The 26,604-nt window shown below is 42.7% G+C and overlaps 1 protein-coding gene across 2 annotated transcripts in view; it reads left to right on the forward strand.

Moving 5' to 3' along the window:
• Nucleotides 1-26,604, forward strand: part of KDSR (3-ketodihydrosphingosine reductase) — a 45,691-nt gene that overhangs the window by 11,937 nt on the left and 7,150 nt on the right. The window contains exons 4-9 of one of the 2 annotated variants that reach the window (XM_012446426.3): nt 734-799; nt 998-1,093; nt 9,968-10,159; nt 16,757-16,840; nt 19,840-19,923; nt 22,994-23,095. In XM_012446426.3, coding sequence (XP_012301849.1) covers nt 734-799; nt 998-1,093; nt 9,968-10,159; nt 16,757-16,840; nt 19,840-19,923; nt 22,994-23,095 — 624 coding nt within the window. The remainder of the gene's footprint in view (nt 1-733; nt 800-997; nt 1,094-9,967; nt 10,160-16,756; nt 16,841-19,839; nt 19,924-22,993; nt 23,096-26,604) is intronic. The other variant, XM_012446427.3, reaches the window with a different exon arrangement.

Here is a 26,604-nt window from a genome sequence, read left to right on the forward strand (position 1 = left end):
TCAGCCTCCCGAGTAGCTGGGATTGCAGGTGCCTTCCACCATGCTAGGCTAATTTTTTGTATTTTCAGTAGAGACAGGATTTCACCCTGTTGGCCAGGCTGATCTCTAACTCCTGACCTCAAATGATCCACCTGCCTTGGCCTCCCAAAGTTCTGGGATCACAGGCACAAGCCATCATGCCTGGCTGATTACTACTACTTTTAAAACAATGTTTTCTTTGTGAGGATGTGGGGATAAAATCCACTCTGGGTATACATTACAGCCAAGGAGAACCCCTGTAGACCAGAATGCTTCAGGTTATATTTGCAAAGAGGGCTGTTTCCTTTTCTTTGGAATTTTTATCATTTGGACAGGATTCCTTCTTGGAAGGAATCAGCACCGAGGCCCTGATATGGAATATTTCATCACTTCCCAGGGTCTGCCCATGCCCTTTCACAGTTCCTTCCATCCTCCATGCCTGGCTCTGGGAAACCCCTGATCTGCCTTCTGTCACTATAGATTAGTGGCATTTCAAGAGGAGTATTTTTTATATTTCTTAAAAGATTCTTCAGAGTTTTAACTTCAGAAGCTGCCAAGAAAATTAGATCCTACTAATTGCATCATCAACAAACACTGAAATCTGTTCATTCAATATTGGCTTCCTTCTGTATTCAATGAATTGTCTTTTCTTTAAAAGATGTCTTTAAAAATAGTTTTGTACCTGCAAAACTTTGACCACTTTTTTTTTTAACAGGTGGTGCTTTGCATATCAGTTGATGTATCTCAAGACTATAACCAAGTAGAGAATGTCATAAAACAAGTAAGAAGTTGGGTTAATTGGAATTCGCCAATATGTTTGACTTTTGATTCATTCTTGGCATTTTGCTATGTGGCTTGTGATGGGCCCATCTTCTCTATAGGTTTAATAGTTTTGTAGATTTTATTTATTAGCATGGATTTGCTGCTGAGTGGTTTTTCTTCACTCTTTCTTAATGCCTGCTCTGCTATATCTTTCTAGGCACAGGAGAAACTGGGTCCAGTGGACATGCTTGTAAATTGTGCAGGAATGTCAGTGTCAGGAAAATTTGAAGATCTTGAAGTTAGTACCTTTGAAGTAAGTAAAAATGTTTCTTTGCTGGGGTAGCACATATGCTAAAAGTAGAGCAAGCCACAGGTAAAAGTTTAAAAATGAATTTGATGAATGCCTTCAGATGTCAATGGAAGCTTTAGAAGACCAGAGGAAGGCTGAACAAGGTTTTGGTCCTAGTGCCGTGACCATCAGTCCTTGAGAGTTTGACATTTTACAGTTGAGAAAACAGCTAAAATGGGAATGGAACTTCTAATCTGACACAGATTACTGTAGCAATTCACTGAGGTCCTATTTTCAAGAGAGCACTTTGTAACCTAAGAGATGCTGGTTGTTGATGTAAAATATCAGTATTATTAACAAGGAGAAAAGTTGAGGAACAGACTCACTAGAATTCTCAAATCAAGATAAAAAATACTGCATCTTATTGATGTTTATATTTTTAATCAAGTTTACCGAGGAACTTCTCTTGGTAATTTATTTTAGCACCAAAGAAATGAACATTAGATTTGAAAATTTTTTTGTTCTTTTTTTGAGATGGAGTCTCGCTCCCAAGATGAGTGCAATGGTGTGATCTCACCTCATTGCAACTTCCGCCTCTTGGGTTCAAGCGATTCTCCTGCCTCAGCCTCCCGAGTAGCCGGGATTACAGGCACACATCACCATGCTCAGCTAATTTTTTGTATTTTAGTAGAGACAGGGTTTCGCCATGTTGGCCCGGCTTGTCTCAAACTCCTGACCTCAAGTGATCCACCCAACTCAGCCTCCCAAAGTGCTAGGATTGCAGACATGAGTCACCACGCCTGGCCTGAAATATTTTTAAAATAGGAAGTGTTTTTTAGTTGGTAGTGCATTGGCAATCTTTTTCTTTTCTTTCTTTCTTTCCTTTTTTTTCTTTTTTTTTTTTTTTGAGACAGTCTTGCTCTGTCCCCCAGGTTGCAGTACAGTGGCGCAATATCAGCTCACTGCAACCTCTGCCTCCCTGGCTCAAGCAATTCTTGTGCCTCAGCCTCCCAAGCAGCTGGGACTACAAGCACCCACAACCACGCTCAGCTAATTTTTATATTTTCAGTAGAGACAGAGTTTCACCATGTTGGCCAGGCTGGTCTGGAACTCCTGACCTTGTGATCCACCTGCCTTGGCCTCCCAAAGTGCTGGGATTACAGGCGTGAGCCACCATGCCCAGCCTTTTTTTTTTTTCTTTTTGAGACAGGATCTCGCTCTGTCACCCAGGCTGGAGTGCAGTCTTGCAATCTTGGCTCATTGTACCCTCTGCTTCCTGGGCTTAGGCAGTCCTCCCACTTTTGCCTCCCAAGTAGCTGGGAATACAGGTGCACACTGCCACACTTGGCTCATTTTTCTGTTTTTTTGAGAGATGGAGTTTTGCTGTGTTGCCCAGGCTGTTCTCAAACTCCTGGGTTCACATGATCTGCCCAGCTTGTCTTCCCATGGTGCTAGTTTTACAGGTGTGAGCCACTGCGCCTGGCCTAACCATCTTTTTCTTTGTGTTCTATTGAGGTTTCATTGAAATGATGAGTTTTGAATGTTTGAAGTTCCATTACATTCTGCTTCTGTAGGAAAAGAAACTGCTGGACCAATACTGTAGATCTCGCTTGCTTCTGGTAGGCTATGGGAAAGCATCATGAACTCTGATTTTCTTAAGGCAAGTCAGGAGAGCCAAGATGTAGATACAAGCAGAGGAATGCAACTTGAGTATCTTAAGGCCCCTTTATCAACTAGGCATGGAAGAGCGCTGTCCAGGCCTGTGTACCTTCGTCTGTAAGGACTGGAAGGGCGATTTTGAAGATTACGTCAACAGCTGGGTAAAAAATCAATTAGGGAAAATAATTGTTGCAGCCTAGGCATGAAGTGTTCAAACAAAAGACTCGGGAGGTAGCCAGAAAAAGTGGTGTATGTGCGTGTGCATGTGTGTATGCACATGTGTTTATGCGCATGTGTGTATGTGTGCCTGTGTGTAAGGTATGGAGGAAGAATTGGTAGATTGATCTTGACTGAATATGGCAGGCAGAGAGTGGATTGAGGAGTAAGTAGTTGCATGGTTGTAATAAATAAATACATAGTTGTAAAGCAGGGACTTTGGGAAGCGGGCATGTCTGTTAGGGCTCAGTGAGAGCAGGGATTATGTGCACTTGTGTGTCTGATAGAAGCACCAGGATAATGGGATATTTCATGGAGGTGTATGATGATGAACAAGAATAGAAGAACTGAGTGTATAATAACAGGTGAATGTGTGTGGGTATCAATGACGAGGAAAAAATGTGAAGCAGATGAGATGAGGGAAGACATAAAAATACATGTCATGTAATATGAAGCATGTTGAAATATTTCAAAATGCACAATTCTGATTTTTTTTTTTTAGACAGTCTCGCTGTGTTGCCCAGGTTGGAGTGCAGTGGTGAGATCTTGTCTCACTGCAACCTCTGCCTCCCTGGCTCAAGCAATTCTCCTGTCTCAGCCTTCCCAGTAGCTGGGACTACAGGTGCATGCCCCCATACCTGGCTAATTTTTTGTATTTTCAGTAGAGACAGGTTTCACCATGTTAGCCAGTATGGTCTCAGTCTCCTGACTATGATCTGCCTGCCTCAGCCTCCCAAATTGCTGGGATTAAAGACATGAGCAACTACACCCAGCCTCAATTCTGATTTTTTTAAAAAACTCACTTGGACTCTCAACCTTTAGTCTTCCATTCACACTGCCCTTTCTTTTCTTCTCTCTCTTTCTTTTTGAAAAGAATCACAGTTTTATTTATTTACTGTGACCACCAGCATCTCTCCCACCCCTATACCCCTGGTGTGGACTGCCTCTGGTGCCATTTTTTGACAACATGGGACTGTAATAGATAGGAGGGCTTTGGCATCAGATTAAACCAGTTCCAGATCTCACCTCTGATGGTTTCAAGTCTAACCACTTACTAACCATGTGACTCAAGCAAGTCATTCTATTTTCTTCTGGCCTCAGCTTTTCTCCCAGCCTCAGCTGCCATCTCTATAAAATGGGCACAGAACTATGAGGCCTAAGTCCCATCATGTCTGTGTGTTGCTTAGCCCATGGCAGCTGTTTCATAAATTCATTTCCTTCCCCTTTTACACATTCAATCCACACATGTTCAAGAGAACGTCTAGCATGTCAAGCTTGGTCTAGGTCCTGGGGTTGCAGGGACAAGCAGGAAAATAAAGTCTTGGTCCCCATAAGGCAGGACAGACCACTCGCAGGCAGGCAGACACAACAGCATCTGAGAGAAGGAGCCACAGAGGAACGAAAGCAGCGGGCTCGGATAGAGAGGGAATGGGGCGAGGGGGGCTCCGTCAGGGGTTGGAGAGCTGGAGAATGAGTGAAAACAGACAAGGGGAGGAGTGGAGAAGACGGCAGCTGCAGGCCCCCAGGTGGGACAGAGCTGGGAAAGTGCAAGGATTGACTAGGAGGCCCCTGTGGCTGGAGCTTCCCAAGTGAAGGGCAGCGTGGGGCAGGGTCTCTGGACCCTGAAGGCCTGCGAGAGGACTGTGGATTTTCATCCAAAACCTTGAGGGTTTTAAGCTTGCCTAGGAAGCCATGTGGTCTGCATTTCAGGATTTCAGGTTTTTTTTTTTTTAAGACAGAGTCTCACCCTGTTGCCCAGGCTGGAGTGCAGTTGCACGATCTTGACTGACTGCAACCTCTGTCTCCCAGGTTCAAGAGATTCTCCTGCCTCAACCTCCCAAGTAGCTGAGACTACAGGCATGTACCACCACGCCTGGGTAATTTTTTGCATTTTTAGTAGAGATGTTAACCAGGATAGTCTTGATCTTCTAACCTCGTGATCCGCCTGCCTTGGTCTTTCAAAGTGCTGGGATTACAGGCGTGAGCCACCATGCCTGGCCTGCATTTCAGTTTTAAAGTTTCTTCTTGCCTACTGTGTTAGCCATGTTGGCCAGGCTGGTCTTGAACACCTGACCTCAGGTGATCTGCCCACCTTAGCCTCCCAAAGTACTGGGATACAAGGTGTAAGCCACTGCACCCAGCTCAAAATCTGAAACTTTTTGAGTGCCAACATAATGCTCAAAGGAAATGCCTCTTGGAGCATCTTGGATTTCAGATTTTCAGATTATGGATTCTGAACTGATAGTGCAATACTATATTCCAAAATCCAAAAAAACCCCAAATCCAAAACACTTCTTGTTCCAAGCATTTGGATAAGGGACACTCAACCTGTACCACACTTGATGCATTTTCTAATGATAGGAAATTATTTTCATTTAAAATGAATTCTATCTCAGTTATATGTTTGCTTTATTATTTTTAGTTTTTAATTTTATTGAAGGTCACATGCATGTAAAATGCCTGTACACAGGCCGGATGTGGCGGCTCATGCTTGTAATCTCAGCACTTTGGGAGGCCGAGGCTGGTGGATAATTTGAGGTCAGGAGTTTGAGACCAGCTTGGCCAATATGGTGACACCCCATTTCTACTAAAAATACAAAAGTTAGCCGGACATGGTGGCATGCACCTGTACTCCCAGTTATTCGGAGGCAGAGGCAGGAGAATTGCTTAAGCCCAGGAGGCAGAGGTTGCAGTGAGTCAAGTTCGTGCCCCTGCACTCCAGCCTGGCCAACAGAGTGAGACTTTGTAATAAGTAAGTAAGTAAATAAATAAATAAATAAATAGGTTGTGCACAGCACTTTGGCACGTGTTGTCACAACTCATGCTGCGAGAATTAAGCTCGTCCTGTGTGACTCCACTGAAAGAGGACTGTCGGAACTTGCACCTGATTTCTTCTGGACTTTTCTCCCTGTGTCTTTTCCCTTTGCTGATTTTGCTTTGCATCCTTTCCCCGTAATAAATCTTAGTCCTGTGTAGGACCATCTGCTGAGAATGTAGACCTTCTAGTGAATCATGAGCCTGGGTATGGTCTTGGGGAATCCCAATACTCTTCTCTTAATTTTCCTTTTCAGTGGTTTTCTTTGTGGTTTCTTGGTGCTGTCTCTCTTCTTATCTCCCTGTAGATGTTAAGGAGAATTCTCTTAAGGTATTCTTTTATCTTTTCATTGTCTCTGCTTTGTACCTGTGTTTACTTTATCTAAGAGGTCAGTAGCTCTGTCTTTGGTGTGATTTTGCCGGAAGGCTGGAGGCCCTTGGCTGTATTTTCACATTTCAGAATCAGGCACTAACAAGGTGACTGAGACTTCTGTGCTTGTTTGTGGAGCTGTTTGACAATGGACCTTTTGGAAAGGTGATTGTCTAGTTCTATCTGTGGATGTAGTTTCAATGTCATTATCTGTAAATCTTTTCTCTTGGGTTGGTCAGAAGCCCTGAGGAGAGTCTTCCAGCCTTTTGTAACTGTGCATCTGGGAAGAGTGTGGTGGCACCTGCCTGTAGTCCCAGCTGTGTGGGAGGCTGAGGCAGGAGAATACCTTGAATCCGGGAGGTAAAGGTTACAGTGAGCCGAGATCGCGCCACTGCACTCTAGCCTGGGCGACAGAACAAGACTCCATCTCAAAAAAAAAAAGAAACTGAAACTTTAGTCTCCTGCCAGGCTGGAAGAGGGGTACAGATCTGCTCTGCAGAGAGGGGAAAGGCATCTAAGATCTAACTGCCTTTTTTTTCCCATTGTCCCACATCATTTTTAAAATTGAGGTGAAATTCATACAACATAAAATTAACCGTTTTTAAGGTGAACCACGCAGAGACATTTAGCACATTCACAGTGTGGCGCACCCACCACCTCTGCCTAGATCCCAAACATCTGCATCACCCGGAGGGCAGCCCTGTACCTGCTAAGCAGTTGCTCCCCATCTCTGCTTGCCCCACACCCAATCTGTGACAACCACCAATCTGTATTCTGTCTCTCTGGTCTCTGATAATTTCGTATGATTGGAATCATACAATACGTGCCCTTCTGTGTCTGGCCTTTCTTTTAGCATCATATTTTTGAGGCTCATCTACATGTAGCATATTTGGGTGCTTCATTCCTTTTTATAGGGTGATAATATTCCATTGTATGGATCAACCACATTCTGTTTATCTATTCATTGATGGCCATTTGGACTGTTTCTAGCTGACTGCTCATTAAATAGACTCTTAGTCCCAGCTCCTGTCTCAGCCCTATGCTGGCTCACGCTTCCCTCCACCCCGGAGACTCTCACGGCTAGAGCCTTTTGGGTTCTTGTGGTAGAATCTGGCTTTTTAGTTTCTCTACTCCCCACTTATCGTTTAGTTTTTTGTGGTCTGCTAAGTTAGTTATCCCTCGTCAATCTGTTCTTCAGCTTCCAAAAGGTTATTGCTGTGACTTTTATTCCTTTTTTCTTTGTTCTTGTGGGCTCTTGCCTTAAAAAAAATCTCTGGCCGGGCATGGTGGCTCATGCCTGTAATCCCAGCACTTTGGGAGGCTGAGGTGGGCAGATCATGAGGTCAGGAGTTTGAGACCAGCCTGGTCAATATGGTGAAACCCCGTCTCTACTAAAAATACCAAAAAATATTAGCCAGGTGTGGTGATGCACGCCTGTAGTCCCAGTTACTCAGGAGGCTGAGGCAGGAAAATTGCTTGAACCCGGGAGGCGGAGGTTGCAGTGAGCCAAGATCATACCACTGACTCCAACCTGTGAGACAGAGTGAGACTTGTGTCTCAAAAAAAAAAAAAATCTCTTTACTGAGATTTTAGTGAGATCTCTAAAGGGAGTTGAGGTAAACACATGTTCAGTGTACTGTCTTTTTTCAGATATTCTTTTAGAACTTTCTTTTCTTTTTTTGAGATGGCATCTCGCTCGGTCACCCAGGCTGGAGCGCAGTGGCGCGATCTTGGGTGACTGCAACCTCCGCCTCCCGGGCTCAAGCGATTCTCCTGGCTCAGTCTCCTGAGAAGCTGGGATTTTACAAGTTCCCCCCACCACACCCGGCTAATTTTTTTTGGATTTTTAGTAGAGACAGGGCTGGTCTCATTTCTCCTGACCTCAGGTGATCCACCTGCCTCGACCTCCCAAAGTGCTGGGATTACAGGTGTGAGCCACCACACCTGGCTTAGAACATTTTTATTATCAAAACAATATTATGCTATTAAAACACATTTTTGGAAAATAATGAGAATCCCAGCATCCTAACTCAATCACTTGTGATCTGTATTTCCTTGGTCTTCCCTCTGAGCATATGTACTTTTACTTGGTCTTTGAAGTAATTACCGTTCCAGTGTACATACAGTCTGGCCTCTGCCTTTTAAACTTAAATAGCATACATATTTTCCCCTGTCACTCCCAGTGTTTCTGGTCATCATTTAAAAAAATTATCTAAGCCGGGTGTGGTGGCTCACACCTGTAATCCCAGCATTTTGGGAGGCCAAGGCGGGCGGATCACCTGAGGTCAGGAGTTCAAGACCAGCCCAACAAACATGGCAAAACTCTATCTCTACTAAAAATACAAAAAATTAGCTGGGCGGGGTGGTGGGCACCTGTAATCTCAGCTACTTGGGAGGCTGAGGCAGGAAAATCACTTGAACCCAGGAGGCAGAGGTTGCAGTGAGCTGAGATCGAGTCACTGCACTCCAGCCTGGGCGACAAAAGTGAAACTCCATCTCAAAAAAAAAAAAAAATCTGGTCGGGCGTGGTGGCTCATGCCTGTAATCCAAGCACTTTGGAGGCCAAAGTGGGCAGATCACCTGAGGTAGGGAGTTCAAGACCAGTCTGACCATCAGAGTAAAACCCCGTCTTAAAAAAAAAAAAAAAATCTGATATTCTCTTGAATTAAGATATTATGATTTTATGTTCATGTTCTTTCCATAATATGAAAAAGAATTATGATTGATCTCAAGTTCCATAATTGAGGTATTTAGTTTTTATTTACATGATGATCTAATATTTTTACAAATATTTAAATATTTGAAACATTTAATGCAAATATTTTAGATTTTTAAGTTAAAAATTATGGTTCTTAAGAGATCGGGCTGAGCACAGTGCCTCATTACTGTAATCCTATCACTTTGGGAGGTCAAGGCAGGAGGATTGCTGGAGCCCAGGAGTTTGAGACCAGCCTAGGCAAAATAAGAGGACTCTGTCACTACAAAAAATACAAAAATCAGCTGGGCGTGGTAGCATGTGCCTGTAGTCCCAGCTACTCAAGAGGTTAAGGCAAGAGGGTTGCTTGAGCCCAGGAGGTTGAAACTGCAGTAAGCCGATGTTGCATCATTGCACTTTAGCCTGGGGGACAGAGTGAGACACTGTCTCTGAAGAAAAATGATAATAGTAAAAAGTAAAAAGTAAATAAATAAAAATCAATAGCTTGTGAGACGAGGAGAAAATATGCTATTAGTACTCTTACCCATCATAATGGTAGAGCCAGTGGTTCTTGAGGCCGAGGGCTGGGCTAGTGCTTACCTTATGTTTTCTCTCTTAATCCTTGCCACAGCCCTGTGCAGTCGTACCCACATCAACCTTGTTTTCAGCCGAGACAATGAGCAGAATGTCTGACTTTCTTATTCATCATCATATACGCAATAAATGGTAGAGCCAAGGCTTGAAACCAGAACATTAAATCACCATCCTTCTCTCTTTGTGCTTTTCTTATAGCTTAGAACCAACAGGGCTGAAAATACTTGAAAGCTCTTTGCTAAAACTGTCTTTTAGAAAGTACTACCCGCAAACATGTAGTATCCTTTTTATAAGGAGAAAACTAACTTCAACCAGTTTTCAGGAAAAACATAACTGCTGTCAGTGGTCAGAATGCAAGACTAGACTGAAACAGGCTTCAAATGGGAAGTCCTGAGGCTTCAAATGGTAGGCCTCAAATTCATTCAGCAAGTCTGTTGAGCTTCCCAGTCACTAGAGCTTGCACTGAAGAACCAGACTAAATTCTCCATGAGCATAGCCTTGAGGCTTTTGACCTCATGCCCTCCTAATGTGAACTCTTTGTTCCCTGCAGAGGTTAATCAGCATCAATTACCTGGGCAGCGTGTACCCCAGCCGGGCCGTGATCACCACCATGAAGGAGCGCCGGGTGGGCAGGATCGTGTTTGTGTCCTCCCAGGCAGGACAGTTGGGATTATTCGGTTTCACAGCCTACTCTGCATCCAAGTTTGCCATAAAGGGATTGGCTGAAGCTTTGCAGATGGAGGTAAAAGTTGTATTCATTTTTGTATTTATTCCTCTCCGCTCAGCAATATACATTCCGCTTTAGTTTTGTAGCTTCTTTACATGTGTTACTGTATTAATTAGAGATTTTTAGATTTGACATTAGTGGAAGAGAATTGGCTCAACCCTGAGTTTGCAGTTAACATTTTTCATTGCATGAAGATTATAGTTATGACAGGTGCAAAATGGTAATGGGATTTTTGCTTGTTTAATTTAATATGCAAAATATTAGTAATATCTTCATAGTGTTATTGGTGTAATATCGTGTGAGTCAGAGTAAGGTTAACCAGATATTTTATTCTATAGAGATTTTTCTTTAACAAAAAGATGTGTCCTTATGACTGAATAATACATGAAATTAGTACAGGTTTGAGGGAAGAGCTTGAATCAGCTGCTGATTCTTAGCTTTTAGACACGTCATTTAACTTGCTCTCAGTTTCCTCATCTATAAAATGGGAGGGTTGGAATAAAGCAAGAATTTGGCCCTCCCAATATTTATATTTTTATATCTTAAAGAAATGGGAAAATGAATGCTTTTTATTTACATAGTTAATAGTACGTTTTGTGGAAGAAGGATATAGTTAGGATTAGCATCAAAATACTGTTTGTCGTGATGAGCGCAACTTTACACCTCACCTGTACAAGCCGACTTCCACATTATTGTCACATGGGGATGCTTAGAGAGCATCACATACATATCTACCCCAAAATCACATGCTGAAAAAGACAAGGGAAGTTCTTTCTATTGCTCTGTACAGTCGTCCTCTCTTATCCCCAAGGGATATGAGCTAAGACCCCCCAGTGGTTGCCTAAAATGTTAAGAGCCCAGAAGAGTATTCACTGTGGCCAACCCCTTATAGTAAGAGTGTGTTTTGGGGAATCCTGGTTGATGATTTAGGTCAGGGGTTGGCAAAACTTTCACCAAAGGGCCAGACAGTAAACATGTTAGGTTTTAAAGGCTGAACGGGGCCTAGTACAACTACTTAAGTTGGCTGCGATAGCAGGAAAGCAGCCTTAGCAGATAATATGTAAATGAACAGTTGTCACTGTGTTCCAGTAAAACTTTGTTTATAAAAAACAGGTAGTGGGCCAGATCTGGCTCATGGGCCATAGTTTGCCGACCCCTGTTTAAAAGACCCCCATAAGAGTCCTTAACATTTGTGTGATAGAGCACCTCGTTTGTTAGGTACGGAACGAGTATGGCAGTACAGATGAGTTGCTGGGACAGTGGCAGTCCCGGTATGCCACATAGGAACTGATAGACCATGCCATTCTCATACCAAAGGAACCAACCACAGATTTTATGGTTATCAACTAGCCTAATACTCTTAATAATAGATTGTTATAATATGCTTAGCCAATAGGACACTCATGGCTGTAAAATTTCAAACAAGAATACTAGTATTTCTTTTGAAATACGACTTGTGAAAAGTCATTTTATGAATAACTGTTTTATTTATTTTTATTATTTTTTAGCCCAGGCTGTAGTGCAGTGGCACAGTAGTAGCTCACTGCAGCCCTGAGCTCCTGGGCTCAAGTGATCCTCCTGTCTCAGCCTCCCAAGTAGCTAAGACTACAGGTGCACAGTACCACAGCTGGCTAATTTTTAAAAATTTTTTAGAGAAGGGAATCTCATTATGTTGCCAAAACTGGTCTCAAATTCCTAAGCTCAAGCAATCCTCCAGCTTTAGCCTCCCGAAGTGCTGGGATTACAGGTGTGAGCCAGCACACCCAGCCATCATTTTATTTTTATCATCGTTTTGTAAAATATGTGAGGGAGATGTTGTGATGCCACCTCATGAGAGGAAAACCCAGTTTTCAGTAAATTCAACGTATTGCTCAAAGTCACATAGTTACTTGGTGACAGAAATCATAACACGATCCAAGCCTCGACCCCAGGTCTGCCGCCCTTTTGCAGCAGATGATGCATCTGGCTAGTTGGTTCACCTGGCTAGTTGCCTAGGCCCTTTACTTTGGTCTTAGAATCCTTGTAGCCGAAGGGATGTTTGGGATATGATGAATCTGCCCATTGGGGCTTTTTGCAGAGCTGCGTCAGCATTCATGAATTTAAACCGAAGTATACAATCTGGGTGGCCTGGTTTCACTTCAGGTAGAACAGAGATGCTATGAAAGAGGAGAAAGAAAGTAAATTGCTGGTACAGACGGAGTCCCCCAACCTCTGTGACAAGTGTGATTTGCATACTGCAAACAGCCAGCCTACACGCTCAAGTCTGTGTAATTTCTGTCCTTATTTGGACTCCATTAAAAATGTCCTCACTTAAAGAAAATAAAATGAACTTATGAACCATGAAAAATAAGTTCTGGGGAAAATAAATGCAGTTATCAAAATCTAGTTTGTTCATAGTGGAACTTGCATCAAACCAATTATTGTTTCTCTAGAATAATTATAGTACTGTTTTTTGAAATCTGGATATTTTGATCAAGGTAGGTGTGTTTTCTGTCAATGAAATCTTATGTAATGCCCAAACTCGAAATACTTTTTTTTTTTTTAATTTTATTTTCTGGAGACAGAGTCTTGCTCTGTTGCCCAGGCTGGAGTGCAGTGGTTTGGTCTCCGCTCACTGTAGCCTCCACCTCCTGGGCTCAAGCAGTCCTCCCACCTCAGCCTCGCAAGTAGCTGGGACTACAGGTGTGTACTACCATGCCTGGCTGGTTTTTTGTTTATTATTTATTTATTTATTTTTTTTGTAGACATGGGATCTCGCTATGTTGCCTGGGCTGGTCTTGAACTCCTGGACTCAGGTGATCCACCTGCCTTGGCCTCCCAAAGTTCTGGGATTCCAGGAGGTGTGAGCCACTCTGGCCTCTAAATATTTTTGACAGTTCTTTTGGTTTAATTAAGTTTGAAGTCTCCCTGTCTGCCTCCCTTTGCCCCCAAACTAAGGTAGGACCCTGGCATTGTTATGGGTACCATGAGTAATTTTGAAAGAATGCTTTGTTGGCATTTTTGGGTCTTTTTCTTTTTACTCAGTCTTTTAGGAAGAAATGTAAAGATTTTAAAAGTTAATCTTTTTGGAAAACAGACGTCTGAGGTGGGTTATAGCTAATGATGTGGTAGCAGAGACCAAGCCAAAAAAAAAAACAACCTGATGCTCCCTTTTCTGCTTTTCTTACCTGATCATGCTCCTCTTCTCACATCTCTTCCTTCTGTGGTCTGAAAAGAAACTAAAGCTTAAATTCTGGAGTTTCATGTAAACAGCTGTGCTTTCCAGCCCCCGTCTTTGTTTTGATGGGATAAGGAACAGCACATCCTATGTGGATTATTTCAATAACAAATCAGTTTTTTTTGTTGTTATTGTTGTTTTTTTTGAGACAGAGTCTCACTCTGTTGCCCCGGCTGAAGTGTAGTAGTGTGATCTCTACTGCAACCTCTGCCTCTCTGGTTCAAGCGATTCTCCTGCCTCAACCTTCCGAGTAGGTGGGATTACAGGTGCCCACCACCATGCCTGGCTAACTTTTGTATTTTTAGTAGAGATGGGGTTTTGCCATGGTGGCCAGGCTGGTTTTGAACTCACGTGATCTGCCCGATTTACCTCCCACCCAGCCAGGAAACTAGAATCTTAATCTTATGCTTTGTTCTTAGAACACTACTGGCATGTAGAAGTAATTCAATAAGTGCTCGTTGTTGCACACATAAATAAAAAAAAAAATAGGTAAATAGTGAAGTGACTAGCCATTGGAGGGATCCAGCCAGAGACTGGGAGAATCGTTTGGTTGGATGTATAGCAAGAAAACCAACCCAGGAAGCGATTGGACTGGTTTCTCCTAACCACAGCAATCTGTGTTCCTACCTCATGAGGAAGCTGTTCTGAAAAGCTGTGTTAACCTTTGGAATGCAGCCTTAACCTTGAGTTTGACAAGCACTGCTGAAATCCTGTTCTCCGTTTGCTTTGGAGCCGCATCCTCCTTCACTGCAAGAGAGAAGGCAGAGGGGCAGCGCAGACGTGTCTGGGCAGTCGGTGTCAATCTTTATGTGGCTGCCTAATGACCACTCGCTGGATTTTTTGTGGTGTTTTTCTCTGGTCTACGCACAGTGGAGGGCAAGGCTGGGGGAGACAAGGATTTTGCAAGTCACTATTTCAAAAACAAGTGGAAGCAAGTTTCTGGCTCATCTGCCTCACTGCCTGGCCCTGATCCAGACCTATTTATGAGCATCTCTGGGCTGTAAGACTGCATGCTCTGGTGATGCCCAGTGGATGGGCTGTCCAACGCCCTAATTGCACTGGAATGGAACCCACAAAGACATCTTACTTTCACGACTACACTTTCCAGGATGGCTGCCTGGGATATCCTGCTTGCAGGCCTGTGTGTGCTTCTCTCTCCACTTCAGCTCCCCCTAAAGCCCTCAAAACTGTGCTTCACTGAAGGAACCAGGGAGAAAAGGGGCTGCATGATAAGATGAGACCCTGGGCTACTCTTTATTTTATTTATTTATTTTTTTGAGACGGAGTCTCCCTCTGTCTCCAGGCTGGAGTGCAGTGGTGCGATCTCAGCTCACTACAATCTCTGCCTCCCAGAGATTGGCAAGCAATTTTCCTGCCTCAGCCTCCTGAGTAGCTGGGATTACAGGCATCTGCCACCACACCCAGCTAATTTTTGTATATATATATTTTTTAGTTGAGACAGGGTTTCACCATGTTAGCCAGGATGGTCTCGATATCTTAACCTCATGATCCACCTGCCTTGACCTCCCAAAGTGCTGGGTTTACAGGTGTGAGTCACCGTGCCCGGCTTTTTTTTTTTTTTTTTTTTTTTTTCCTGAGGTGAAGTCTCCCTCTTGTCACCCAGGCTAGAGTGCAGTGGCGCCATCTCAGCTCACGGCAGCCTCTGCCTCCTGGGCTCAAGCAATTCTCCTGCCTCAGCCTCCCAAATAGCTGGGATTACAGACACTCGGCACCACACCCAGCTAATTTTTGTATTTTTACTAAAGACAGGGTTTTACCACGTTGGCCAGGCTGGTCTCAAACTCCTGACTTCAGGTGATCTGCCCGCCTTGGCCTCCCAAAGTGCTGTGATTACAGGCGTGAGCCACCGTGCCCGGCCCCTGGGCTACTCTTAGAGACTGTCACATTAGGCAGTGGGATTGTTGATTTTCAGCCAGGGTATCCTTCTGAAAATGGGCAGTGGCTGATCCGTCAGCTGCCTCTCCACTTCCAGATCCCTTAGGTGTTTTCTTAGGGACTAAAAGGAGCCAATAACAAATAAAAATCATGGCAAAGAGATTTTCATGGTATGAACCATTGCTCTTAGAGTTGCTGGTTGGCAGGGCAAGATAAGCGTGTGCAGCAGGGCTGTGGCTGAGCAATCTGTGGGAGGGTGTGTCCTGGCCAATAGCAGAAGAATCTGCTGGAATTGTTGAGGGGGTGTGTATGAGTGGGGGTGTGAATCGTGAAGGGTGCAGGCATGGTGGTGAGTCACACAAGAGTAACAACTTTCTCCAAGTGTCAGATGCAGAGGAGCCACATAGAATTTCAGATAAGGCAGAAGATTTTCCCTGTGTGAATGCAGGTTGAGGCTGTCTACAGGGGAGGTACTTGGCTAGTCTGACTTGGAGGTTGCACCCAGTGGTTCTGTTGTTTTGTTTTGTTTTGATTTTGTTTTTTTTTTGAAACAGAGTTTTGCTATTACCCAGACTGGAGTGCAATGGCGTGATCTCGGCTTACTGCAACCTCCTCCTCCTGTGTTCAAGTGATTCTCCTGCCTCAGTCTCCCGAGTAGATGGGATTATAGGCATGCGCCACCACGCCTGGCTAATTTTGCATTTTTAGTAGAGACGGGGTTTCTCCATGTTGTCCAGGCTGGTCTTGAACTCTCAACCTCAGGTGATCTGCCTGCTTTGCCCTCCCAAAATACTGGTATTACAGGCATGAGCCACCACACCTGCCCTCACCCAGTGGTTCTTTTTGTTGGTTCAGTGGAGGAGGAAGTGACTCTTGACCTCCTAAGAGGCAGAGACCAGTTGTACAGGGAGCTCTGGAGTAAGCAGACTTTGCAGGGACAGTTCTGGACTGGGTTTGTGGGGACACAAGAATGGTATAGGGCAGGAGATTTTAATGACTCCAGAGTATTTTGTGGATGAAATCAACACAAGAGTATCAGAAGCACTCTGGAGGAAAAACAGATGTGCTGTCCAGTGAAGGAGGAAAGTGCAGAGTGAGCCCATTGCCTTGATAAAGTGCTTGAATGCTGTGCAGCACGTGTGGGAATCGGCCTCTTTTTAAAACACTGCCCTCCTCATTGGACGGCTCCCAGGGCCTCTGCCTGGGCAGCAGGAGTGGAAGACACTGCAAAGGAGGTGACTTGCCATACGTAGGGCCAGCTGTTTTCTGAACAGCTGCACAGCTGAAACCAGTCTAGGTTAGGGTGAGCTTTTTGCCTTCATTCTGGAATCATCTTCATGGAGGGGGTTTCTCGATGCAGTTGGTGGTAGTTCTCTGCTTACAGAATCACCCCATTGTTCTCACCACCTTTTGGGAATCAGGCAGCCACTGCAGGTTGTAGTGTAGGATCTCACTGTGTCTTGTTTCCTGAAGGTACACATGTTTGTTTTCAAATGCAGGTGAAGCCATATAATGTCTACATCACAGTTGCTTACCCACCAGACACAGACACACCTGGTTTTGCCGAAGAAAACAGAACAAAGGTCAGTATGCTACGTCCCAATTTGAACCTCTAATGTATACTGCTTTTCTGATTTTCTTTCTGCTCTTCAGCTCAAACTCATTTTCATCAGTTAAAAATGTTCACTGGGTAGAGCGCCTAGCTGGTTTCTGATGACCTTCAGATTCTCCAGGCAAATATTCCTTCTGTTCTTCCTCTTTTCCTTCACTTCCTTCTCTTAAAGTTTAATTTAAATTTCTACCAATTTTTTTCCGTATAGAGACAGGGTCTTGCTCTGCCATTCAGACTGGAGCACAGTGGTACAATCATGGCTCACTGCAACTTTTGTTCTGGGACATTTTATTATATTACTCCTTTTATCACTTCTTTCTTCCCAAAGTAGTTCAGGTGTTCATTCTTTCCGGAGCATTTCCTATTCAGATTTTTTGGACTGATCTAATTTCCTTCTCTTTTCTCTCATTTTATATCTCTTTGGCTTTTTGTTCTACTTTCTAGTTTTTTTATTAGCTTTATCCTTCAACTTTTTTGTTGAAATTTTTATTTCTGCTGCTTACATAAAAATTATTTTAGATATCTTTTCTCTGAATATTTAAACCAGTTTTTAAAAACAGCTTCTTGCCTTATTTCATGGATTTCATATTTTCTCTTATTTTTAAGGATATTCACTCTGGACATTTAGTCTTGTTTTTTGTTGTCGTTTTGTTTGAAAAGTTCTTCTACATCTTGTATTATTTATTTCCTCCTAGTTTCTTTTTCTCTTTTGCGGTTCTTTTAGGCTTCCTCAAATGTCTGGTGATCCTTGATTGTCCATATTTTAGAGTGAGGCACTAAAATGCAAATTGTAAATCTCTAGCTTCTCAGCTATTTACTCTAGGATGATCAGAAGAAGATGCAGTCACATCATTAGAAGACTCTCATATGCCAGCATATGCTCACTTTTCTCTTGGTTTGATCAGTTTCCTTAGTGAGGAATCATGTTGTCTCCTGCCTTTGGGAGAGTAAGATCTCCTGTCTGTGTTGTGGGAGCCAAGCAGGGCAAGAGGGCTGGGGAGCTCACCACCTAAGTGCCAACTTTGGCTTAATTTTTCTGTTTCCACAAGGTGCCTTGTAACTACTCTTAGTGGTGGCTAGTATTCCAGAATTAACAGTCTGATTAGGAAACTGCTAATCTTCTGCCATTGTAGAGGAGATGATTGGGGGTCTCCACTACACTTGTCACAGCTTATAACAGAAACTTCTCATAGCACTTATAACAGACATATCTGTTATGTAAAATCACTGTAACATCCTGAGCTGAATACAAGCTTCACATTTTTCAATGGAATATTCCCTTTGCCTTGACACATAGTAGTTGCTTTTTTGAGCAAATGAATAAGTGAAGCAGGAAGAAAGGAATCAATCAGAACTTACTACCTTGAACTGTGGTTGATTTTAGTTTTATATATTTTTTCTTCTCTTTTATACCAATACTTTGTAAATGTGAATCTCTGCAGCATAAAAATTGGCACTTAAACTCCCTAGACTGTATATTTGTAAAAAGCTGTTTATGATTTAGAAGTGTTTTTTCCCCCTATTCTTTTCTCTTTGGCTCTGCCTTTTTAAAAATTACTGCTATTTCAAAGAAGTAAATTTAAGCCAAATGTTCTGTCTTAGAATATGCAGAGATCTGCTAAGCAGCTTTGCAGCATTTGGTATGCAGTCTTTTAGTTTGATGCCAAATCCAACAAAGGGTGGTGATTTCCCTGTTAAGGTTTGATTCTGATGTTGATTAAGTTGGAGTTTTTTTTCCTTCAGTAAAATTGTAGACAGACTTGTTTGGGTAAATACAATCCTGCATTGATGTGTGGGCCCTTAGGGGGCGCCATAGTGCTTTAGAATCTTATGAGTATTTAGTGTCCTTATGTCAGCCTGGTGGTCTGGAAGAATGAATAGTGGCACCTTCAAAACAGCTTTTCTCTTACTTCAGGTTCATCAAGAAATACTTGATCTTTATGAAATACTTTACTTTTCTATTTTAAGAAAATATAATCTGGTTTTTATTTTCTTTAATTCTTTCAAGCTTATATGGTAAAATTTACAGTCTTATACAGTTTAAGGCTTTCATTTAACACTTCTAACTGAAACTGTTTGACACTTCTGATTGGAACTAATTGAAATAATTTTTGAGCACACATATGCAAGGCATCACAAAAAAAAAGTCAAAGATAAATAATTTATTTTTAAAAAGACCCTGCCCATAAGGAACTTTGGAGGTAAAATGCAAGGCACAAGTAGCTATAATGTGTATTAAAGCAGAAATGTTCACAGAAGAAAGAGAGAGGATACTGCCAGTTAGGTATTTAGGAAAGGCTTTTTGGGCTAGGCAAGAGTTGAGATGGACCTTTTGAGGAAGAAAGGCCAAGATTTGAGGTCTGCAACTCCAGCGTGGTAACTAGCATGCAGCCCACCTAGGGACCACTCAGGGCTATCTCCTAAGTGGCACCTTGTCATTCAGTGTCCTGTGCGTTTGCCTCCTCTGCAAGTCCTTTAAGAAACATCTGCCTGCCTTGGGCCCCAGGTTCATCCCCAGGGATCAGCCCTCTGCTGGCCTGGGATTATGGTCAGAATGGAGTTGCTGGTCTTGGGAGCAGGCTTGCTCTGGACACAGGTCTAGCCTCTACAGAAGCACTGTCCCTCAGGTGTCTGGCCAACACTGAGGAGTCAAAGAGGGGGTCTTTCTGAACTTGTACCCAGTGATGTGTTCTCACTCTAGCTTTGACAGCCCTCACTGGAGCCAGGACTACATATGTCCTAAGAGAATGGCAAAGACCTCCTTGTCTTGCTTCAGCTACTAGGCAGAATTTTACATAGTAACTAGGTAGACACTGATTTAGAATCCAGATGGACCTTATGCTCACAATAAGAATCTGCTCAAAAGTAGAAAATTGGAATTATTTGTAAATCAGGAGGCTGTAAGAATAACTTAATTCTAATGTAATGGGAAATCATGATATTGTTATGTACATTTTTTTTCACTTTTAGCCTTTGGAGACTCGGCTTATTTCAGAGACCACATCTGTGTGCAAACCAGAACAGGTGGCCAAACAAATTGTTAAAGATGCCATAGTAAGTCAAATCCTTGTTTTCTGTACTATTTGTATTTGTAGTACTATATTTTTGAAAAGATATTTGTCCAAGTACTTATTTCAGGACCTCAATTATTATAAGTGTTTAGTCTGTTAGATTCGTCATATCTAATGTTGGAACTTTTCTTCTTTTAGACGTTTTATTGACTTTCTATTAGTGAGTAGGCTCCTGGAAACTGATTGTGTACCTTAACCTTAGGAACAGGTTTACCAGAAGGATGTCTGGAAACACCAGTTCTTTAAAAAGAAAATGAGACTTTTCTATACAGTGTAAACAATATATACTATGTCCTATATACAACTGGCTGCCTTCTTTCCCATTCCTGCTTCCCAGTATCATTTTCCTAAAAGTTAGCTAATGAGAAGTGCCATCAACCCTGTGAGCCTGTCCTCCTGTCTTTCCTGTTGATATTTTTTTTATTCAGAATCCAAAATGATATTTTAAGAAATGATGTGCTGTTTTCTAGAAGAACAACATGTGCCTCATGCTTTTTGATAACATTTCTGTTAATGCAGAAAAATACACATTTATGAGGGATGTCTGTAAACCACAGGCCCACATTAAATTTGGAAGATCTTTAGGACCATTGGAATGAGAGGGGACAGCACGTGGTAGACAGCCTTGAAGTAGTGTAAGTGCTATCACATTAGACTGAACTGACAGAATAAGACTTACTGAATTCTGTAAAAATATATGTGCATGTGAAGAACTTTGCTCTGAGTACATTAAAAGGCCCAGGAAGATGGCACAAGTGGAACTTTATTTTTGCTGCTTATCTCAGGTCAAAGCAAATGCATTTCGTGGGTTTTTACCTTTTCTTTTCTTTTCTTTTTGAGGCAGAGTTTTACGCTTGTTGCCCATGCTGGAGTGCAGTGGTGCGATCTCAGCTCACTGCAACCTCCGCCTCCTGGGTTTAAGCAATTCCGCTGCCTTAGCCTCCTGAGTAGCTGGGATTACAGGCACCCACCACCACGCCCAGCTAATTTTTTGTATTTATAGTAGAAACGGGGTGGTCTCAAACTCCTGGTTTCAGGTGATCCACACACCTCAGCTTCTTGGCCAAAGTGCTGGGATTATAGGCATGAGCTACCATGCCCAGCCTATTTGGTATTTTTATTGATGTTAAATAGCTATTAGTATTTTAGCAGTATTCATTTAGTTTGGTGGTTTTCAAACTTTTCTTCTCTTGACTGCTATATATTCTTACAAATTGTCACAACCCCAGTGAACTCTCATTTATTTATATGGCTAGATTTATTGATAGTTGCCATATTTGAAATGGAAGCTATGTGTAATATTTATTAATTCATTAAAAATAACAAAAATATATCCATTGCTTTATAACGTGACTTTTTTTAAACAAAGTTTACTACTTTTCAAAGCAACAGTTCAGTGAGAACAGTGGCACCGGTTCACATTTTCACCTGTCTCTTTAAGGTCTGCATTAACAGCTGGATTCAAATAGCTGCTTCTGCATTCTATCTGTTGTAATAATGTTGTTTTGATGGAAGGATATGAAGAAAATCTTGCCTTACACAGATACGGAGTTGAGAAAGGGAACAGTATTTTATGAGGCTTTTGATATAATTATGGACATTCTTTTTTGATATCAAACCCAAACTCAACAAATGGTAGTTTCTTAAAGGTTAGTTGCAGTATGGAATTGGAAACTGCATCAGTGAACGTTTTGTTCCCTGTTACATTAAATTCCATTGGTCCATCTTGTACTTTGAATGGATCTTTTAACCATTCATTATTTTGTAACATTATGCATTAGTCATTTGGAAAATATGGGTTGACTGAGTGATCAAAAAAATCTCTTTCATCAATATTACTGCTGATCTTATCATAAAAGTATGCAGCTGACAGTCTCATGATGGTGGATACTAGTTTTGCCAAATTTTAATTTTTTTCTTGAAGGCTCAGATTTTAACATTGATGACACATGTGGCCAGTTGTTTTTCCTGAAGTGACAGGCTTGCTTTCTTCATTTTCTGCAAGTCTGCCACATACCTAAGTCTGAATAACCATGGATATATATGTCAGTGGTCTTTCATATAAAAATTACGCTCCCCAGCCAGGCATGGTGGCTCACACCTTTAATCCCAGCACTTTCAGAGGCCCAGATGGGTGGATTGCTTGAGCTCAGGGGTTTGAGACCACCCTGGCCAACATGGTAAAACCCCGTCTCTACTAAAAATACAAAAATTATCCAAGCTTGGTGGTGGGCACCTGTAATCCTAGCTACTCAGGAGGCTGAGGCAGGAGAATCGCTTGAACCCGGGAGGCGGAGGTTGCAGTGAGCTGAGATCACACTGCTGCACTCCAGCCTGGGCCACAGAGCGAGACTCTGTCAATAAATAAATAAATAAATAATAAAAATGACACTCTGTGAAAGAAGTGGCATTTCAGCCCTTGACTTATGCACAGCTGCACAAGGGCTTTTCTTCCAGGCAGTCGACCTCCTGTGGAATGCAGTGCCGCAGAACATTGGGTATGTTCTCATTTGTCACACAGAATACTAGTAAGGCATGTCCTCGAGGGTTGCCATTTAACAAAATGATGAATTTTGCTGCTTTATCAAGAGGATTTTTAAGCAAAACCGACACTTTTTGATTTTTAAAAGAGTGTTAGAATTTGTATTTTCTTTGTGTATTATTTATTACTGCAAGTGCATGTGGTAGTACAGGTGACAATGACTCCTAGTACAGTTTGGCAAGAACACTGTAGTTCTTGCTCATGTCTCTGCAGCTTTGCAGATGCAAAACTATTTTCCATACAAATATCACAGTGTAGAAAAGACAATGAACGTCTTTGTGATATTAGGACAATCCCTTGTCTTCGGGCCCGCAGGGGTCTGTGGACTCACATGTTGGGAACTGTCCATCTGCCAAGGCCCTGCATCCATTTCCGAGTGCTGATCAATGCTTTGTTACCGTTTTATCTCACTTAAAGTGAACGAGCACCCTGCATTGTTTCTGATATGTTGGATTGATTTCCGTCTACATTATTAGGATTCCCTCTTTCTCTTCTCTTCCTTCTCTTTTAGCAAGGAAATTTCAACAGTTCCATTGGCTCAGATGGGTACATGCTCTCAGCCCTGACCTGTGGGATGGCTCCAGTAACTTCTATTACTGAGGGGCTCCAGCAGGTAAGCCCTTCCTAGGCTAGCAATCAGACACACAGACCGATGGACAAGAGAAAAACTGCCTTTGATCAAACCTTGATGGGAAGAGGTTAAGGGAAAACTAAGTAACTTCATTTGAAAATGTATTTTTATTGAGCTATCAACTTTTCGTCTTCCTCCACCAGGAATGAGTAAATAGGTTAAAGATTTAACTTCAGGAATTTAAACTGGCAAGAAGTCTTTGGTGCCGTGCCTTGCAGATAGAGAAATAAAACACCGTCTCTGCTGTCGAGGTGTTGATCTGGATTTTCACCTAAGCACCACTGCTCCAGTATGTTTTGAAAAATGGAATACTGCTCTAGAGTAAGGGGTGGCCTTGCCTAAAAAGTACTGGGATATTAGACTAGAAAACCTTTTCTAGGAGAATCAGGTCACACAGAGCTAAATTTAGAAGCTACAAATCAAGGATTAAACACAATTCCTATGCTTATGGAATTTATTATTTTGTCCAAGATACACAGTTCATGTTTCATTGATGTGCTAGGTACTGTACTTGCTCATGGAGAATCAGATGTAAGGCAACCTCCAATTTCAGGGGCTTACAGTCAAGTGGAATACACTGACCAAAATGGTGATAGTAGACTGGGTGCGGCAGCTCATGTCTGTAATCCCAGCACTTTGGGAGGCTGACGTGGGTGGATCACTTGAGGTCAGGAGTTCAAGACCAGCCTGGCCAACATGGTGAAACCCCATGTCTACTAAAAATACAAAAATCAGCTGGGTGTGGTGGCAGGTGCTGTAATCCCAGCTACTCGGAAGATTGAGGCAGGAGAATTCCTTGAACCCAGCAGGTGGAGGTTGCAGTGAGCCGAGATTGTGCCACTGTACTCCAGCCTGGGCGACAAGCAAAACTCTGTCTCAAAAAAAAAAAAAAAAAGTGATAGTAATATAGTGTAATATAGTAGGGGTTACAGTAGAGGGAATGCTCTGGAAAAACAAAGCCATGGGATAGTTGATAACGAGTACTCCATTGTGTGCAGTAGACCACATTCAGACTTGTATAAGTGACATAGTTGTTGCCCTTTTTTCTTGTTACTCTGTAATATATCTACTGTCTTGCTGTTCTCTTAGAGGTCAATACTCTGCTAGATGTAAGCTTTTTGAGGACCAAGTCCCCCCCTTTGTTTGCCATTGTACCCCTAACAGCCAGTGCCTGGCACTTAGTAGGAGCTCCAGAATACCTGAGCTGCATGAATGCATGAATTCTGTTATTTTTTAATTTTTGGGCTGGCATGGTGGCTCACACCTGGGGTGTTGTCCCGGACTCCCCTCCTTCTGTCCCTCATGTCAGGGATCAGTGTCACCCTTGTCACTCTGTTCTTCAAATGCTTCCATGCTCTGCAGTTCTGGCGCTGCTTCTGGAGCCCAGGCCTGGCTTGCCACAGCAGGCCTCTGCCTGAATTATACACTTTTTGAGCCAGAGGTTGTAAACGATTCCCATGGGCCTGTAAAGCAGTTTTGTTTGATCCATCTGGCGTGAGTGTGTGTGTTTAAGATTTTTAAATAGTTTTAAAATTAGGTTTTATATAAAAGGTCCAGATTTCAGACTTTACTTGGAAAATCAGAAGGTCTGGCTGCACAGTCTGCATTCTCACCTGGCAGTCATCAGCAGGCACAGGTGGCAGCTGCTCCTGAGGGAGGGGCACAGTCCCCACAACCACTATGGTCTGCAACCCCCTGGCCAGGCCCCTGGGATGCGTTTGAGTGTGCCCTTACATTTTCCACACCAGTTTTTCTAAACTGCAACTGTACTTGCATGAAAACATTCAGTGGCTCCTTGATACCATCAGGATAAAGTTTTAAAAATTCCATTGCACCTGGGTATGGTGGCTCGCGCCTGTAATCTTAGCATTTTGGAAGGCCGAGTTGGGAGGATCACTTGAGCTTAGGAGTTTGAGACCAGCCTGGGCAACATGATGAGACTCTGTCTCTACCAAAAAAAAAAATGTAAAAAGAAAAAAAAAACCCAGATGTGGTGGTACATACCTGTATTCCTAGCAACTTAGAAGACTGGGATGGGAGGACTGCTTGAGCCCAGAAGTCTGCGACTACAGTGAGCTATGATCACACTACTGCATTCCAGCCTGGGTGACAGAGCAAGACCCTGTCTCTAAAAAGAATTTAAAAATTAAAAAAATATCCATTGCATGCCATAAACCCTCTGATATCCTACTCCACTTACCTTTCCAGGCCCTTTCATTTCTTTCTCTACCAGTCCTCTTCTTTCTGGAACCTTCTCTATGTCCTGCTAACTTCTAATCTTCCTTCAGTTCTCACCTTAAACATTGTTTTTTTCCAGAAGATCCAAGGACTGACTTCAGTGCTCTGAGGGTGTAGGGAAAAAAACAAAATGTTTTTTCTATTCTCTTACTCAACAATTCTCCAAAAAAAAAAAAAGCCAGGCATGGCGACTCATGCCTGTGGTCCCAGCTACTTGGGAGGATGAGGCAGGAGCATCCCTTGAATTCCAGAGGTCAAAGTTTTGTAAGCCATGTTACTCAGAATGGCACTGCACTCCATTCTGAGCAACATAATGAAAGCCTGTCTCAAAAAAACAAAAACCACAGAAGGGGAGAGAGATCCAAGATGGCTGATGATTAGCAGCTCAGGCACGTACCTCCCAGTGAAAGCGCAAAGAACGAGAGGACGCCACACTTTCAGACGAATATTTGTTGCTCACGGACCAGGACATTCCCAGTGGAGGAGCTCCACGGGTCGCCAGGGCGACTCTTGTGGCCGGCGTGGCGGTTTTGCTGGTGCCTTAGCACGCCAGTTCTTGGTGCAGAGTCCGGAGATTCCCGGGCAGAAAAGCACCATCAATCTTAACACCGCTGTTTTGGCCGGCTCAGTGGATTGCTCAGATTTCGGCGCAGGGAATCAACAAGTTGGACGTCAGAGACCCAGTTAGAAAGTTGGTAATTATAAAGACGACAGACGGACAAATATATAATGAAGGGAAGAAACCAGCGTAAAAAGGTAGAGAATACTCAAAATCAGAATGCCTCTCCCTCTACAGGGGATTGCAATTCCTCATCAGTAACGGAACAAGGCTTAATAGATTACACGTGTGTTCCAATAACAGAAGCAGGTTTCAAAATGTGGGTGATAAGAAACTTCTGTGAATTAAAAGAACTTGTTCTAACCCAATGCAAAGAAACTAAGAACCTTGAAAAAAGGTTTGACGAAATGTTAACGAGAATGGACAATTTAGAGAAGAATATAAGTGAATTGATGGAGCTGAAAAACACAACACGAGAACTTCGCGAAGCATGCACAAGTTTAAACAGTCGAATTGATCAAGCAGAAGGAAGGATATCAGAAGTCGAGGACCAGCTCAGCGAAATGAAACGGGAAGACAAGAATGCAGAAAAAAGGATGAAAAGGAATAAGCAAAGTCTCCAGGAAATATGGGACTATGTGAAAAGACCTAATTTACGTTTGATAGGTGTACCTGAATGTGATGAAGAGAATGA

The sequence above is a fragment of the Aotus nancymaae genome, unplaced genomic scaffold (genome assembly GCF_030222135.1).
Source record: "Aotus nancymaae isolate 86718 unplaced genomic scaffold, 86718_ANA_hifiasm-v0.15.2.pri h1tg000020l, whole genome shotgun sequence".
NCBI lineage: Eukaryota > Metazoa > Chordata > Mammalia > Primates > Aotidae > Aotus > Aotus nancymaae.